The sequence below is a fragment of the Pseudopodoces humilis genome, chromosome 1 (genome assembly GCF_049639895.1).
Source record: "Pseudopodoces humilis isolate 2021_Gansu_Grassland_sample_001 chromosome 1, ASM4963989v1, whole genome shotgun sequence".
Lineage (NCBI taxonomy): Eukaryota > Metazoa > Chordata > Aves > Passeriformes > Paridae > Pseudopodoces > Pseudopodoces humilis.
This window is the reverse complement of record NC_142200.1, coordinates 104,514,524-104,532,492: the sequence shown is the minus strand read 5'-3', so window position 1 is coordinate 104,532,492 and position 17,969 is coordinate 104,514,524. Positions and strand designations below refer to the sequence as shown.

Sequence of the window (17,969 nt, the reverse complement as noted above, 5' to 3'; positions counted from 1 at the left end):
AGTATAGTAAAATGTTGCATACTGAGTTACTGCTCTTGCTTAACTGCTATCCTTCATATTGCACCACATCATTCTTAAACAATAGAACATTTTTGTCAGTTTGATTTAATTATTGGATGTTGAAGGATTTTGCCTATTTGGGGTTTCATATTAATGTGTGTCAATTACAATCCCTGCTTTGTGCTTGGTTAAAGCAATCCAGTAGATTCCATTGAAATATTGGGCATAGATAATAAAAAACTATGACAGTTTTTTCTTCATGTTGCCTAAGTACCCAAACTCAAACTGAAATGCAGGAACATTTCATTTATTAATGCTGATCTTCTTCTCCTAAATATGTTCTTTATCTTAAAGTCTTCTAGCAGCTTTGGAAAGGAGAAATTTAATAGATACATCTTAAATCATCAAACGTAATTGTTTTAATTCAGATGACGAAAAGATTCAGATTTGCAAAGCTTTTATATCTTTGAGAAACAGACTTGTGTACAGTTATCAAAATATGCATTTGAAAGAATGGCAATGAAAATACCGTCAGTATTTTAAGATATTGTTTCAACTCTTAAAAGTTTAACTCACCCCATAGGTATTGCACACGTTCTTTGTACTGCCATCCACTCTTCTTTGAAAATTATATTACTGTGACATAGATATGGAGACAATTTTTAAGAATTTGAACATTTCTGGTGGGATCAGCAATCATTTGATTTATAGAGGCAGGAGGACACTGTTCCAACATAAACTCCATGGAGTCTCACAGATTAAAATCTTCCTGCAATTAAATTTAGACAAAACTGTTGCATATAAAACTTACAGAAAGTCTGACTCTGTCAATTTATCTCATATCTAAATACCAGTTCAAAAGAGAATGTGGCCTTTACGACTGTTTATTCAGGAAACATCTTGTAGTTCATCATAGAATTAGGTGGTGCAAAGATTTGATTATAATTCTTCCAAGACTAACAAAAGATAACATAATTATTCTTCTGATTTTTGTCCCAGCAGGAGAGAAATGGAAACACAGGGCATGTTTATTTGTACCACAGACCACATATTTCCTTGTTTAGGAACTTTAATGAAATCATAACTTGACACTAAAGACTATATTAAAGATCTGTTTCAGTTTAGAATGATAAACAAGATGGTTATAAATCTCAAAATACTGTTTTAGAAGAATAAGTATGTCTGATTGTACTGAGTTTTTGTACTGAATTACTACATAAAAAAATAACACAAGTAGAGAAAAAGCTTTTTTTCCCTGCCAAGAAGATGGAGTCAATCAGCTTGTGGCTCTGTACTGCTGCACTGTTTTTCCTTTGCTCTGACTGCTGAATGAGCTACACTGGCAAGTCAGACCTTGCAAGTATCTGTTCAGTTTATCCACAGCTCTTCGTGAGCAAATGATCAGCTTTCTGGTTACCTTTCTCAGAGAATACATATGGAAGTTCTCTGAGTATCTGCAAACTAAAACAAGTTTTCATCACACTGTAACCACAACAAATCAAAATACTTAGGGTGCTCTCTTTGGGGCATCTCTTGGTTACTCTGATACAACCATTAACCCTCTATCTGGATGTGAACTGCCTTATTTAAGGTACTTTTGGGGCTTGATCTTAATATCCCCATCTAGAGAAAAGGAGTGTTACCCTCCCTTGCTTTATGCTCATTTCCACAGTGCTTTGTCCACAAGCCTTTTGGCAGCAGCAGGAACCAATCTAATATTAATACATCACCTGAAAGCCCTCAAATTTACTGCATATACAACAAGCAAGTTTGAAATGTTGTTTTACATTCCAATAAGGCTGTTGTTTCATTTCAGAGATGTTACATGAAATAAAGTGTCAGCAGTTGAAATTCACTGCAATTTTTCCAGAAAGCCTTGGCTAGCTCTAATCAGAGGTAATGCACCTCTGTGGAAATTAATGACTTGCAAGTTTTTTGGGGGTGGGGATATTTATAAATGGAAACATTATTTTGAATGTTTGTTGACCCATACTGCTGGATTACATTTATTTACAAAATTAATTGTAGCTGATGTAGTTTACCAGAAAAAACTGGTTGGGGAAATGTTTTCGGATGTGCATTTACATTCAACTGCTAAGCTCAACCAAAAAGCATGTGTCAGTTGTGCATAATTGGAGTAAATATTTTTTCAGGTTTCATTCATTTGGAATCTAGGTTACAATCCTGGATAAAAGAATTTAAGAGCTGTTTGAGTATTTTGGATAGGAAAATCTTCTTTTTATTTGCTTAGGAAGTATTTCTCAGTCATATGCACTGACTGGATGAAAGTTGCAACACTGAATTGAAGTGACCGGGTCATTCAGGTCTTGTTGGAGGGGAGTTTATGGGATTTTTAAAAATGTGTTTCATAAAAGAGTTCTGATTTGTGTTTACAGTGAGCTTCTAAAATGGTGCCAATCATTCACAATTAGAGTAAATATTTTTTCAGGTTTCATTCTTTTGGAACTGAGGTTAGAACATTCAATGAAAATACTGAATGGCACCTCTAACTAAACTGGGCACATGTGTGTGGTAGTTAGAAGCTCACTAGAAGCATATGTTTGGTGTTCCAGGCAATTTTTATTTTATATTTTAAAAATGCTAAGCCCCTCAGTAAGAAGGCAGCTGCAACACTGAGAAAAAACCCATTTAACACTTCAAGAACTTGGCCTGTTAATTTTTCATCTTTAAGTAGTTACAGTAATTACATTCGTCCATCAGCAAACTATTTGTCCTCCTTTGCTGAATTGAGTTTCATTACTCCAGTGCTGGATTGCACCAGCACAGCAGTGGCTACAATTGGCCATGGATGTGCATGAGAAGAGGTGTGTCTGACCTTTTTGCCACATACCAGGGACCAGATGTGGGGACTGGTCCCTTGGAGGAGGAATTTTCCTGTTCAAATAGCCCTCAACTCCTCCAAAACCTATTTCACAGGAAAGGAAGGGACGCTGGAGGGTGCAAATGTTCTGGGTCTGGATTCAGCTGGCAGTTGATGTCACAGGAGTTAATAATTGTAGAGGATTTTCAAAATGAAATGACTTGTATTAGTGCTGAATTGGGTTGACACACAGATTCTTAAAATATAGGAAAAAATTAGTTAGGAAAAACACACTACCTTATTAATTTATCCCTTACATGTCTGTTCTTTGTATTATGATATCCCCTGTTTTTTGTTGCATTGCCTTTCCTTAGCCCATATTTTTACCATATCAGATTGAAAGTTAGTCAGCATAAAGTATAAAAATGTTAAGAAGTTTGGAAACACCTGGCTGGATGCATCCACATCTATTCCAGCATACTGGAATGGTCAATCTAATGACAGCAACTTGGAGAAGGAATGGTGACAATTCTCTGGAGAAAATAATCTGTATGTTTTTTACTCTGACAAAAGGAATAAAAGTTTGATTTTAACAGTTGTAAAATAGTATGTGATGTTACTGTGCAGTCTAGGTAGCTGTTCCAAAAGTTTAATTTAACAAACACCACATTTGACTGTGTGCACAATATAATTTCTTTAAGGGATATATAATGACTTCAGTATTTATTATTTCAACATCACATTGATGTGACTGTCACTCACTCTTTAATGGCCAACCATATATACATTTATTGGGGTACTTTAAACTTGGATCAATAAGTAATTAAAGCTTAAGAATTCCTGCTACACAGTACATAAAACTGTATTAGAAATTTTCCAATCATGCTGATCTTTTAGACCATGCATACTTAAGTCAGCATTTTCACACTAACCTAAACTAGTCACCTGCAAGTGAAATTCTGTCTTCTTTGATTTCCGTTTCAGTTTTTCCATTTCACTGAACATGATTAAGGTTCCACCTACAGGCTGTATTTAAGCACCTAAGTTTGTAATATTTTTTAGACATGTCAAACACACATCATTCCTAGTAAAGTCAATAGATGCTGCTATATATGCTCAGCATTCCTGGCACCTGGAATGAATTTTAGATCTAATTCTGCAGGTGTTCCACGTCAACAAAGTACTGCACCTGCCCAGAATTGCCAGTAAGGCTACACTCAATGCTGACCTTTGTATATTTTAAGCAGCTGCTCAAAGCTCAACAACGACCATTTAGGTTGGTTTTTTCTCCCCTGAACTATTCTATATGCTATTATTTTCTTGTAACACATTGGTCTGTTTCTTTTAAACATGGTAACTTGGCATCTATGCCTCAAATTACCAAGTATATAACTGCTGCTACCAAAATCACTTCAGCGTAATCTATTGTGAATTTCACACATGCAAATTTCATTGGAATTCTTGTCACGGCAAAGATCAACATACTGACATGACCATTTCTTACTCCTTATGATAATCTACTTTTCTGACATAGAACTTCTCTATTATAAAAATCTTCATTTTACCAGAATTGACCAATCTAGTCCTTAGTCTTCCTGCAGGAAATCCTGAAGGTCTTTCAAGCATCTATCACGAGCTCTTCTGATCTTAATGTTGGTGCTCTTCTTGTGTGTTACATGGAATTGAAATCAGAATGTGTTATCTATGCTGCCTCATCCAAGTACCCCTTGGAAGGAATAGCATAAATGCCATCTTGGAGTCATGTAAATTAGATTTGTATCACCTTTGCTGTTCTAATACCTCACACAGAAAATGTTAAGTCAATAAACTCATTGCCTAAATAAAAGCATCTGCTTTCCTGTCATCCTTTTCAGGATAAATGTTACTTTCTGATAAGAAAAACTGCAGACAGCCAGTTGCTTTGAGAAGCGCATTAATAGGGACAAGGCTGATTTATTGATTTATTTATTTATTTAATCAGAGAAAGGTTAGAAATATGGTATCAAATTATAAAAAGTTATCCAAAAGATTACTGAGCCATTTGAAGCCCTATCTTCTCCTTAATACTGTACAGTAGCTGTCAGTTATCTTTAGAATAAAGCTTCTATTTCAGTTTTCATAGCTAAGCTATATTACAGCAAATGTGTTACTTTTAAGAAGTCTACAGATCTGTTCACTATAATCTGTCCTTTCAAAACAATACAGATTTTTCAATTAGATGTTTAAATATATTTGAAATTAGAACAACAGAAGCCAGCCTGAAGTACAATAAAAAATTAAATGCCTGCTTTGAATGCATTTTTACTACACAAACCCACAAGATCAAATACTATCACTGTAAGAATATTTTTGGCACACACATAAAAATAATCACATAATGCATACCCAAATGCTTAATGGTAAACTATGCTTTTGAACACTCTGAACAAGGGCTGTGATTCCAAACAGAAGATAGGTTCAGCTCCAGCAGCTGCAGTCATTGCTGCCTGAGATATCTGCCAGAGGTTACCATCCTTCTGCTGCTGCTCAGCTGCCGAGTCTAGTGAGCTCTCAACGAATTCACAGACTAACTCACAAACTAATGCTACACCAGCTGAGGAGAAACTCCATGCAGCTCTCCAGCATCTGGCAAGGAAGCAGACCAGGCAACTGGTACAAGGAGTCAAAACCTCTGGCAGCCAAGGCTACCTCTATCTAGATGGGAAATCAGAGCCCAAAGATAAAGCTCAGTCAGCTGGAATATGCCTACCTCATGTAAGTGCAAACCTATGCTCTATGGCTTGCAGCGACTTGAAAGGATAAGCAAACCTTGTAACAATAAAGTGCAGCAAAAAGGTCTATGTAGAAACTGACAGGATTTTTTAAGTCAATGAGTTCCGGATTAATAAAACATGCTGACCAAGCCAGATTGTGACCCTTTTCGTGCATGGAAAGTCCTTCCTTTTGGGAATTTCACACTCATACTTTTTTTGGGTTGATTTCTTTCTGGCCATTTCTTATTTTAACAGCCTTTTTGGGGCCACTGATCAGTGGGTTGGTGTTCTTGGTTTGTGGTTTCAGGGCTCCACTCTGACCACTGCGTCCTGAATTCTGGTTCTTACTGCGCGCAGTTCGCCGCTTTTGCTCTTGGAGTCTCTGTTCCCACCTCTGTAGAAATGCAGAAAACAAAGAGGATGAGTTAGGGAAGGACATAATCATAATTAATTACATCTTAATGAAATCTTGAACCACTGATGATAGTGCTGCCTTTGATAGTTTCATGCTCTGTATTTCAAGGCCATTGATGTCAGCAAGTTATGGCTATTTGCAGGGAGAACAAGTTCTAAGTTAGAGGAAATTTCTGCAACACCAGTGGATGGAAATGACAATTTCCCATCTTGTGTGCATGCTGCATGTGAGTGCCTTTTCAGAAATAGAGAAGAGCTGGCATCATGCCATCAAAAAGTCAGGACCAGCACATTGGAACTCCTTTGCAAGGCCTTTCTTTGCTATCTTGCTGAATGTGCTACTCAACTTTTCCTCAGAAAAGTCTACAGGAATCAAATTATCCTTTCACAATGTATATTTAAGCTACAAGGGGAGCTGGTATTTACTTTCTCGTTCTGCTTTTCCTTGGGGTGGAGAGGACTGGGCATGAACCAGCTTATGTTATGGACAGACAATAGTGATGATCACAGTGAAATCACAGTGTTGAGAGTTGCAATGACATGGTTTGAATTATGCACCTCTAACTTCATTCAGCAAGAAATTTTGAAAATCAACGAGCCTACCAAAGACAACAGCTGTCAGATTTTCAAATCAAATAGTGCAGGAATTACAAAACAGGTTTTCACAGTAAGTTTAACTGATCAGTTCTCCAAAACGTGGTGGGATCCATAAAATAGCAACAGAGACTGTGGACTTTCGCTTCTAGGAACAGAAATACCTATTTTAAGGAAAACAAGGTAGGTAGTGGAACCCGGAAAGGGTCTCAGCTCTCCCCACTATTATCTTTCCCTTCTGAAACTCCTAAAGGCAGGGGATTTACCAGTGATCACAGCAAGAGAAGTGCTCTCCAGCTTTCCTATTCAGTATCTCTGCACTGACTTTGTTGCAGCTCAGACTCTTGTCCTGGCTAGAGAAAAGACCAGCCATGTTGTGGTTATGTTAACAACTGTCTTCTGTGGTTGACAGACAGCTCAAAACATCCATTTTAAGTGGTAACTCAAGATAAAATTTGGATGCAAATCTTCAGAGATGAATGATGGGCATTAAAATTAAGCCACAGTGATACCTAGCTCCATACCGACTTTGTGTGGTCAGAGTCATTTTATGCATCTTTATAAAACCAAAACAATCAGCAGAAATTTAGTTGTGTCCCACACAAACATGCTTAAATGAGGAGCTAGCTTCTGAAAGTATTAATGTGAGAGGAAATGACATGTGCTTGGAAGGGTATTTTGTTTGGCAGTCATGCATCTATTTGACTATCTGAAAACTAATGCCCAAACATGATTCAAGACACAATTAGAAATGACAAAACAGTGCGAGGAGGTGACTAAAACACACTGTGTGCCAGTAACAAGCCATTAAGTTGACAGCTAAAGGATTTCAAGAATCCAAGTCATATGTCAATATTCTTCTAAATCCCACATGGCATCCTCTGTAATTGCCATGTATTTATTTTTTAAAGATTTAAAGCATGTTTTCTTTTCCACACATAGGTTTCATATGAGTAAGTGAAGAGTGTATGAGAGAAGCATTGAATGCAATTTCCTGCAAGAAGTTGGTCTGTAATACAAAAGCTTCTGCTTATGGATTCCTACATCTCTTTTCCTCCTCTCTATCAATTGCCAATCAACTCATAATTAAAACATACATATATGTCCTTAAACACGCATGTATGTCCTTAATGCTCCGAAAACCTTTCTGAATTCCAAAAATATCTTTCTTCCACCTCTAAAAGCAGGAGGAAGAATCAGACCTTCTCACAAGCCATCTTTTCTTTCCATTAAAAAGAGGAGTTTACAAGTAGAGAGTGATATAAAGTGCTATGCTGAAGCCCAAAAAGCAGGGGCATCTGCTGTGCCTGCCACCTATGTCTCTATACTAAAGACTTTCCCTTCCAGTGTTTCCTGAATCCAGAGGGATAATGCCCAATCCTTTGGGTGGGTCTTAGTAGGGAGTATCTGGTGAGAAGTGTGTGTCTCCAGCCTGCAATCTTTAATGCAGCAAAAAACATTAATCCAGTGCAGAGGATTTTAACTTCCTTTCTTATCCAATGTGGGCTATGTACTCATCTGCATATCACCTTCACTTTCATATCATTGCTCCTTGTGGTAGCAAGGACATGAAAGAAATTCCTAGAGATATTATTGTAAGAAACCAGAGTTCACAAAAAGATCATCCCACAGGATAAAATTTAATCAAAATAAAATTTTAGAGACTCTGAAAAACAAGATTAAAGTATGCAAATTTTCACTTATACTTGGGTAACTACAAGGGCTGAAAATGTTCAAGTAAAAATTATGATACCCAGAGGAGTTACACATATCTGGAAGCCATCAAAGTTAATGCTGAAATAAAACAAAGGTGTATAATTTGTTAACAAAAACATCAGCATTCTTTGGTTGCATTTACCTTAAATCTTCTGTTTAGTTGGTCCTTCCATTTTTCAACTAGACATCCATCAAGAAGCATCAACCTGAAAATTAAGAAATACACACAAGTTATAGATATTTCTGATTTTAATTCCTGAGATTCCATTCCAGATGATTTAACACAGACTGGGGTAGAAATGCACCCACAGGTACTGGTACTGACAGGTTTTATGTATGGGATGATGGGATACCATATGTTTCTGTGCGTGTTTGTGCGAAGAGTAGATTAAACTGATAAATTTTACTTCTGACTTTAGAAAAGAAGCTGTTTCACATGCACCAGCTAATATAGCTTAGCTGAAAAAAAAAGTAATATAATTAATTATATGATCACTTACAATTGTATCCATTTCTACCTGTAAATACATGAGGATGGCAGTATGTGTTTCCTACATCTAACTCCTTAATGAGGTGAATTTGGAAGATGTATGGTTGGTGATATGTGCCATACTCACCTACCAGTGAAATCTGGCTAGCTCCTGCATGAAAACATTGAGTCTAGGTGTTATGAAATGAATAAAACAATAATGTGACTATTAAATATATATGCCTTAAACAGCTCCTAAAACAGCTTATTCTAAAGCAGTCTGACATGACACCTTCCACATCCCAACCTAGAGATAACTTCTTGGTTTTCTTTAATTTGGTTGGTTGAGATACCTTAATATGCCCTAATATAAATTTCACTAGAATTCTGGGGGTTATTACTTAGACATCAGTGTTGGCTGGAAAGACATTGTTATAAATGCGCACAACATCACACAGCACTGTTCTGGCTGGTGAAGGTTAAACAGTGTAGCAGGGCCTGACCTCCAGTTTCCATGAATAGTGTTGCTGCTCTTAGCAGCTCAAACACAGTACAAAATGCTGCCTCTCACAGTCATTAGCCAATGTGCATCCAGTTTGACCAAACATAAAAGGCTCAACGTGAGTGGAAACCCTGGAGAATCAGGATCAGTATGTCATACATTTCCTTTTCTTTCCAAAGACAAATTAGAGGACAAACATACAGGATTGATGCCAAGGCCACACTGCCATGAATGAAACCACAACATGGGGTACATCTGGCACAGCTTTGGTTCAGGTCAATTATCCAGTGAGGCTCTAACCCTAACAACAGGCAATAGGTATTTTGCCACTGACTGCAGAGGAGGTACAGCTTCTGCCGATTCTGGCTCTGTCATTTTAAAAAACTGCTGTAACTCAAAACCTTCTGTTTGCCTGCCACTGAGTTCAACAGGAAGCACATATAATAGTTTATGTTTCTTTTTCAAATCCATTTTAGTACACTATATGAAATTAAAAACCTCAATGACCTTTAAAAACCATCACAAGATATTTAGTGAATTGCGTGTTTTTCCATAATAATGGAGATGCCGATTGTGATCTTTGACTTATGAAATCTCCCTTTCCTAACAGCCTCCAGAGGATCCTCTGCAATCCAGAGCTCCTCCATCGCCATTCTGGTCATAATCTTTCTACATGAGTCAGAGCTTGTATCCCTAAAATAACTAACACAAATAAAGGGCTCTACATTAATATTTGTGAAATACTTCCAGACCTGGAGGGGCGTCATAATAAAATACCGTGTTTGCTAGCTCACCAAAAAACAAGTTAAAGCCATAAGATGTCAGATGAAAAATTTTAGAAACACCTATAAAATGCTCTGAAAATATCAACATAAAACTCATTAAAAATACGGACATGGCCCATCACGTCCCACATGTGAATGCTCCATGGTCCTTACAAGTGTGTGTGACCAATTAAAAGTAACATCACAGTATGCAAAACCAGCCTGCATATTTTACAGACAGCCTTGTCTCCAAACCACAACACATAGGCCTACACTGAACCTAAAACACCACCACCTGCTCTGCTGGCATCTACTGGTGCACTTGGGGTGCTAATGGGGATGGGATGTCCCCCTTCTGCCTCAAGGAACCAGGGAGAAAAGGGAGCTGTGATTCATCACTCCTTTCCCTCCAAACCAGCATGCTGGATTTCCTTCCATGTCTGGGGCTAGGCCGACTGCCAGATGAAAGGTCTGGTGAAGTTAGCTTTGTTTTGTTTTGTTCTTTTAATCATACAGCAGGACTGGCAAGCTGCTCTGAGAGTATTTACTTTTCATCTGCCATCCGGGAGCTTGAGCTCCAATGGCTGCAGCTTTGGCTGGTCCCAGTACAGCTGTGGGATGAGAAACATCTCATTGATGGCACTGGTCCAAAGTATGGACAGGCCAGTGGAGAAGGCCTGGCTTTGACTCCAGCAGCTCTGCTGACAGAAGATGCGTATCATCTCTTGCCCACTCCCTTGGTGAGACAGAACAATGCCTTCCACATGGTCCTGCCGACACAGACCATCATCTACAGCCACTGTTGGGCTTGCTGCACACAAAGCAGCTCATCCCTATAGAAAGTGGTCCTGGAAAAACACTCCCAAGCTGGAGGTGACTGAACTGCTGCATAGTGCCTTATCAAGATGCTGTCAGCACCTACTGCCACCAGATTTTATTATCCTCTTTGCATGAGCCAAATTTTGTAAATACCACATTATGGCACAGAGCTGAGACTGATGAAGGGGATAAAATCAGATATGAAGATAATGGAAACACATATGTGTATGTATGAGTTAGCCTAACAAAAACTGTCAGCAAAACAAGCCTATGATGGGGAAGAAAACTCTGCTGATCCTCCTTCCCATCTATCACAGTCAGCTCTAACACTTCTTTGCACCACATTGTCACGGCTCACCTTGAGCGCCACTCATAGCACATGATGAGAACATCCTGCTTTGGTTGAAGAGGCGGGCACTGGCAGGAGGAATTTGTAAGAAGAGGCACTTGGGACAGAGGAATTGGTGTTGAAGACTTGAGTATGTCTTTGACTTCAACCACAGTCGTTATCTCATTGCAGTTCCCTCTTTCTACGCTTTTTACTTTAGCGTGAATGACTGCAAATAGAAAAACAGAGAAGTGAGAACAATAAAGTCTTAGAAATTTAAACACATCATAAAATTAAATAAAAATATTGAATTGGAAGCTGTTGGTTTGGTTTTGAAACTAGAACTACTTCTGCCTGTGTGGGCATGAACAGTGGCTTAGAATAAGAGAGGCTTGATCTTGATTTGGTTTTCAGTAGGACTGTTGACAACAGTGAAATTAAACATGTGCTTAAATCTTGGCCACATCAGGCCAACCAGTCCCGCCTGGAATCACACACACAAACAGATCCTTCAACTCAGACTTGAACAAGACTTTGCATAAATCTAACCCATTCTCCAGTTGCATCTGGCTATTTCCAATTAAGCAATGAATAATTTACCTCACAGACAGTTGTCATGAATTCAGTCTTTTCAATAATCAAATCACTTCCTGTAGATTTAAACCAGGAAAGTCTTTTCTTAAATATAAGAAACAAAGGAAGACTAGAAAGAACAGTCAAAAAATTAAGAGGCTTAGGATTGTCATGATTTACTTGAGCTATACTTTTTTCATCTTTTGCCTTTGTATTCTCTACCAATAGTGAGATGCTTACATAAATGAGACACTGAAACAGGTTCTTCTGACTCTGAATACACAAGCATTTGTATTTTTACCTTTCATTGAGGAAAACTGCATGTCTGCACTGATGCAAGAAGGTGAAACGCTGCAGATTACTCTGAAATGATCCCTGGTTAACTTTGTACCTACAAACCCTGGCATTACCTACCAGTCCATCATTTCATCTCTTCTCTCTTGTGAGAAATACCAGGTCTAATAAAGTATGATTTTCACATAAAAGATTTTGTCTCTAGGGAATGTAAAAATAGAAAGGGTTCTACTGTCCGAACATTCTTCAGTTGAAGAAGCATGTGAAGTGCATAGAGCACACATGGGTGATCAGCCTACCCCTGTGAGACCCCGCCAGCCACTGGGTCAAAAGCCTTCACATGAACCTCATAAAATTTGAAATAAATTTCACACATAGAAAACAGGAGACCAGCACTTTTAATGCGATCTGGGGTTTACGTGCTACCTTTATCAAGACATGTATAACAGACACAAAACATGCGGGAATTTGGAGACTCATAGTCCATTTTCAAGTCTGATTGGCTCTGATAGCTAAAAGTACAATTTGACTGTATGTCTTAAAGGGTTTTCAGAAAAAAATAAATTGATTGATTGATTGATTGATTTTCAACTCATTAAATCTCATCCCTCAGTTCATTTTCAATATAAATAGGTCTATTTATCTCAGAGGGAGCTGAATGGAAATTTACATCTCAAAAACAAAATCTTGATTTCACAAATTCAATGGAATAAAATTTTGGATCCCAACATACATGTTTCACTCAAGGAACACTCAAATCAGAATTGACACGGCTAACACCTGTTTTCATTTTGGAACAGTCATTTCATATCACTACTTTTTCATATGTTTCAGGAAACTGTAGAAGCTCATTGTTCCACCTAAACAGATCTCTGTGTTGTACTGACGCAGATCAAGGAATTCTATAAAAACAATATGTTGTGTAAATGCACCAAAATGTTGTAATGAACAAAAAATTGTACAATTACCTAAGCTAGAGGTTCAGCTTGATTATTCCCGCCAAACATGCTAACAAATAAGCAAATAGCTACCAACTTACTTTCATTTGATGTCAAGCAAATAGGAATTGGATTATATTATAACCCTACTGCAGAAGAACTGTATAAATGACTGGAAAAAAAATCTGCCATCTGAGAAAATGCCCACAAAGTGAAAAATGAAGCAATACTGCATATTAAATTCATAGTTAATAGGGGCTTTGTATTGACAATAGGTTCAATCTGGCATTTATCTAATCTTAGTTAGAATTCTTCCTGATTCATATCATCAGAAAACTGAAGCAGGGGGAAACCAAGGGGGCAGAGGGGTGAATACTTGTTTTTATTGCCAGTATGTCACACAACATGTAATAAAACTATCAGCCATCTATTTGGCCGGATGGTGCAAATTGTCACCGAATTCAGTTAATTTCTGACAATTCTGCATGGGACAGAACTCTGGCTAATAAGTAAAAGTATATATAAATTTCTAAAAACTTTTTACTTTGCTGCAGCTGGTTCACATCTACAGGTTTTATTTGGGTAGCAACCCCCTGGTTTCTACCTGCTGGATGAAAACAGGAGCTGGCCAAGTCGTCACGCTCACATCAGACATAACTGCCTTTACTAGAGTGACCTTTGCAGCAGTAACCAACCTTCTGCAGAGCAGAAGGGGGCACATTACTGACATTTTACTGCTTTTGGCAGAAACACACCATCCTCTGTGCACTACTACTGCCTGCACACGGTGTGTGCTACAGCTGGATTTTGGAAGAGGACAGCTAGGTATCTCCAGTCAAACACCCACTTGGAAAGGCTGTGTTGGAGAAGTCTTCTCAAGCCAGACTTGCTGGATGAGGCCTGGTGTGGCTTCTCCACGCATACAAAGCTGCCTAACTTGCAGGGACACAAGGAGGGTGTGGGACCGGCAAACTGAAGCGTTTCCCCCATGCACTTACTGTAGCTGTAGTTCTTGGCCAAGTAGGTTGACAGCGTAGGCTTTGTCTTTTTGCACCTGCACCGCTCTTCAAAGGAAGAGAAAGGAGAAAGTTTGAGGGGTGTCAGAGGGACCCTGTCTCCGGGGAGGTGGAGGCGGGGGTTCATCCGAGGCTCACCCTGGCCGCGGCTCCTGCAGTCAGGCTCCAGGGGTCTGTCCGGCACCATAAAGCCCTGTGTGAAGTCCGTCCACTTCACATCTGCAAACAGAGGTGCAGGTCAGGTCAGGGAGTGAAAACTGTCGGAAGAGGCTCCAGGACTGGAGCGTGGGGGTCCCGCAGCCCCCCCGTCCCACCCTGGGGCGTCCCGCGGGGGTGGAGGGAGTCCTCCCTCCCACCTCTCGCTGCCCCCGGGGTTCTCACCCTCCGGCACGTCGGTGACGATGGCCTCTGGGGAGATGCAGACGCCACGGTCGTAGACGGGGAGGTCGTCGCAAGCCAGGCTCTCGGGCCAGCTGTGGTTGTAGCGGCGCATGATGGGCTCGCAGCCGTCGCGGGCGCGCTGGCACACGGAGCGGCACGGCTTGATGGGGTCGTAGAGGAACTCCAGAGTGCAGATGGGGGCGTACATGGCGCAGAGGAAGAAAGGCAGGACCGGGCTGCAGCCGGTGGCCACCAGCTCCTCGTACTGTTCGATAGCGAGGACGGCGTTTTCCTGGGTGCTGTGGTGGAGGTGGTTGGGCATGCGAGTGATATTCCAGGGCATGGAGCGGCACATGGGGATGCGCACCGCCTCGCACGGCGCGCCCTGCGCCCGCGGGCTCACCCGCAGCCACAGGGACACCGCCACCAAGGCGCGCAGCATCCTCTTCCTCCTCCTTCTCCTCCTTGTCCGCCGCCGCCCGCCGCCGCCCCGTGGGTCCCGGCGGCCGAAGGGCGCGGAGCGGCGCTGCCTCCCGGAGCCCTGCTGCAGTCAAGTGGCGGGAGCCGCCGCGCCGACAGCCATGGACATCGCGGGACCGCATTTATACCAGTGGCACGAGTGACGTGGGGCCGATCGCGCTCCCTTGGCAGCCCCGCTCCTCCGGGGGGTGGGGGGTGTGCGTGTATGTGTGCGTTTTGCTGTGCAGGCACGGTGACATCACCTCCACCCCGTTTAATCCCCCGGCGACATCACTGCGTCTCTCGGCCGCCGCTCCAGCTCCGTTTCAGTTTTCATCTGTGTCATAAATTCCTTCAGGTGGAAGGGGGGCGGAGGGGAGGAAACACAAACCACACGGTTCTGCCGGGAGGCTCTGCGCTCTGGCGTGGGGAGAGGGAGGGCGACGGTAGGAGCCGCGGCTTCTTCCCGTGAGGCTCAACTTTATACACCGCGTTTTCTCAAGGGAGAAGAAAGTTCTTGCGGGCTTGAGGGAGCACCGGCGGCTGTTCCCGACACCTCCAGGGGGTTGCAGAATTCCCTCCATGAGCTCGGCACGGACGGGGAGAGGCGGGAAGCGGACGGCGGACAGACGTGGGGGGTGGCTGGTGGCCCGGTTTGTTCGGGACAGGGGAAGCGGCGGCGGCCGAGCCGAGCCGGGAGCGGGCGGCGGGGCCGGGGCAGCGCGGCGCTGCTGTGCGGGCAGTGAGCCCGCCGCCCCGCTCCTGTCCCCCGCCAGTCGCATCTGCACACGAGTGGAAGAAGGGGTTTCAGATTTTTTCCCAAGCTGTTTTGTTAACTTCCTTTCCTTGGTGATCCCCGGGCACGCGCCCCTGGTGCAGCGGTGTGGCGGGCCCGCGCGGGGGAAAGGGCTCCCTCACAGCCCAGCTCTGTTCGCCCTTGCACGGAAAGACCTCCGGGCCCGTTCTTCACTGTGGGAAATGCCGCTCCCCCGTCTGTGAGGGACCCGCTGAGATAAGATTAACTCAATGCCGGGTTATCCCAGTGACCTGAGAGAGCCCCAGCGTAGCTCAGAGGTACTTGCCCCGGCCAGGTACCGTGGTGCCACCGGTGTTAGTCCTTGCGGGTGCAGCAGACCTGCAGAGACGGAGCATCTGTGGGGCACGGGCCTCCCCTTCCCTTAGTGGGTGAGGAAAGCACAACCAGAGCAGGCGGGAAACAACAGCAGATACACCTAAGAGGGCAGTGGGAGATGAAGGAATGCATGTGGTGAAGAAATGCTTGGTGACACTCTCTGTCCGTGGGGACGCACTGAAATGTCCCCCTCGAGGGCAACATGAAAGCAGTTTGTCCCAGCAGATCACTCCTGTTCGCGTACCCCCTCCCTCCCCAAGCTCGCGCGGAGTGCCCGGGGCTTGGAGTTCGCAGCTGGCCCTCTGGGCAGCCCTCGCGGAGCAGCGGGCACGGCCAGGGCGCCCAGACCCTCCCGGCTGCGGCGAGGGAGGCCGAGTGTCCCGGCCCCTGTCGCCGTGCCTCCTCGCGCCCCACTGGGGTCCGGGCGCTGTGGCGCCCCCCGCCTCTCGCCGCCGCGGCGATGCGGGTTTGGAGGCGGGCCGCCCCCGCCCCCCGGCACAGCCTGCCCGCCCGCCTGCGCGCCGTGCGGGGCGGCCGTGCGCCGAGGGAGCGCGGAGCGGAGCATGGCGCGGCCGGCGGGCGGGCGGCAGTGGCGCCCGGGGCCCGGGGCGCCGCCCCGGCGGCTCCCGGCGCTGGGCGCGCTCCTGCTGCGCGGTGGAGCGGCGGCGGGGGCCGAGCCGTGCCAGGCGCCGCGGCAGTGGGAAGGGCGCACCGTGTTCTACGACCACAGCTCGGGCCGCAACACGCGGGCCGCCGTCTCCTACGACGGCCCCAACCAGCGCCTCCGCATCCTGGAGGAGAGGAAGGCGCTCATCCCCTGCAAGAAGTAGGTGGCGGCGGAACCTGCGGCTGGGCCGGGCCGGGCGGGGCGGTGAGGGTCGGCACAGAGCCCGGAGGCGCCTCCCGGGGGGTGTGGGGCGATGCGAAGCCGGGAGGGGGGGTCTCCGTCCTTCGGGCCCCGCGTTGCCGGCGGCACCTCCCCTGCGTGAGTGGGGGGAGCGCGGGGACGGCGGAGTCGAGGCACCGGCGTCCTGGGAACAGCAGCCGCTAGGAAACCTGTCACCTACAGGGCTTGCCTCCATCCTCCGTGTAGATACATGTGTATATATGTCGGGAGGTTTATAATCAATAGTGTCAGCTTTGTACTTTCAGAGGTATTCCCCCCCCCCCCCTTCCCCCCAGCTCTTTTGCTGTTTAAATGGAATTGGAAGTGAATCCAAATATGTGAAGTATAACGGGTATCATGAGTTATAACTAAGAGGTTATACTCAAACATGTGAATAACGTTATGGAGTAAGGGAGGAGGTTCTAGCTCAGTAATTTGCAGACCAATTTGAGTTACAAGTTCTCTGGCCCTTCTTGGTCCTTGTCAGTGCTTGGTCTTAAGTCAGTGCCTGGTGTCAGGATGCATCCATTACCTGTGGTACAATATATTCATTCCCATTGCACAGCCCTGCAGGACATTCCTGTTTTTCCTTTACACAGGATGTATCTGTTAAGCCCATAAGTAATCACAAAAAAATCCCCGTGTCATTGTTTGTTTCTTGATTTGCTGAAAAACAAATGTAGAAAAAAGCTGACTAAAGAAGAGCCTCTTTTTTCCTTCTCAGCCTGCCATGATCAGGTTGTGTGGAAGAACTGATCAGCCTAGAGAGGCCTTCCTGAGTGAGATATTTCTGGCTACTGAGCGTCAATCACTTTCAGACAACATGTCAAAACATATCTGCCAGTGTGAGGGTAGCAGGTGTGCCCGTACTTCTTCCTCTCCTACCAATGGATTGTTCAAATAATAGTGTGTCCATCCTGGGGATGTGTGAGACAAGGTAAAGACTAGCCCACAAATGCTGTATCATCCAAACTAATGGTCTCTCCCGTTAAAAGATCAATATTCTTTTTTTGTTGCTGGCTTTTTTTCCTGACAATCAATTTTATACCAACATCGTGTAGTAATTGTTTTAATCCTCCCAAAGCATATGCTCTTCTGTGATCCTTTCCC

The 17,969-nt window shown here is 43.6% G+C and overlaps 2 protein-coding genes across 2 annotated transcripts in view; one reads left to right on the top strand and one right to left on the bottom strand.

The window, feature by feature from the left end:
• Positions 1–4,781: 4,781 nt before the first annotated feature.
• SFRP4 (secreted frizzled related protein 4) lies at positions 4,782–15,034 on the bottom strand. The gene is made up of 6 exons (XM_005519065.3): positions 14,383–15,034; positions 14,140–14,220; positions 13,984–14,049; positions 11,211–11,409; positions 8,441–8,504; positions 4,782–5,968 (listed from the first exon to the last, which is right to left on the bottom strand). Exons 1-6 carry the CDS (start codon positions 14,822–14,824, stop codon positions 5,780–5,782), a joined length of 1,041 nt encoding a protein of 346 aa, XP_005519122.2. The 5' UTR covers positions 14,825–15,034; the 3' UTR covers positions 4,782–5,779.
• Positions 15,035–16,536: 1,502 nt separating this feature from the next.
• EPDR1 (ependymin related 1) overlaps positions 16,537–17,969 on the top strand; it is a 30,143-nt gene continuing 28,710 nt past the window's right edge. The window contains exon 1 of the mRNA XM_005519171.3: positions 16,537–16,799. Within this exon, the coding sequence (XP_005519228.2) occupies positions 16,537–16,799 (263 nt within the window). The remainder of the gene's footprint in view (positions 16,800–17,969) is intronic.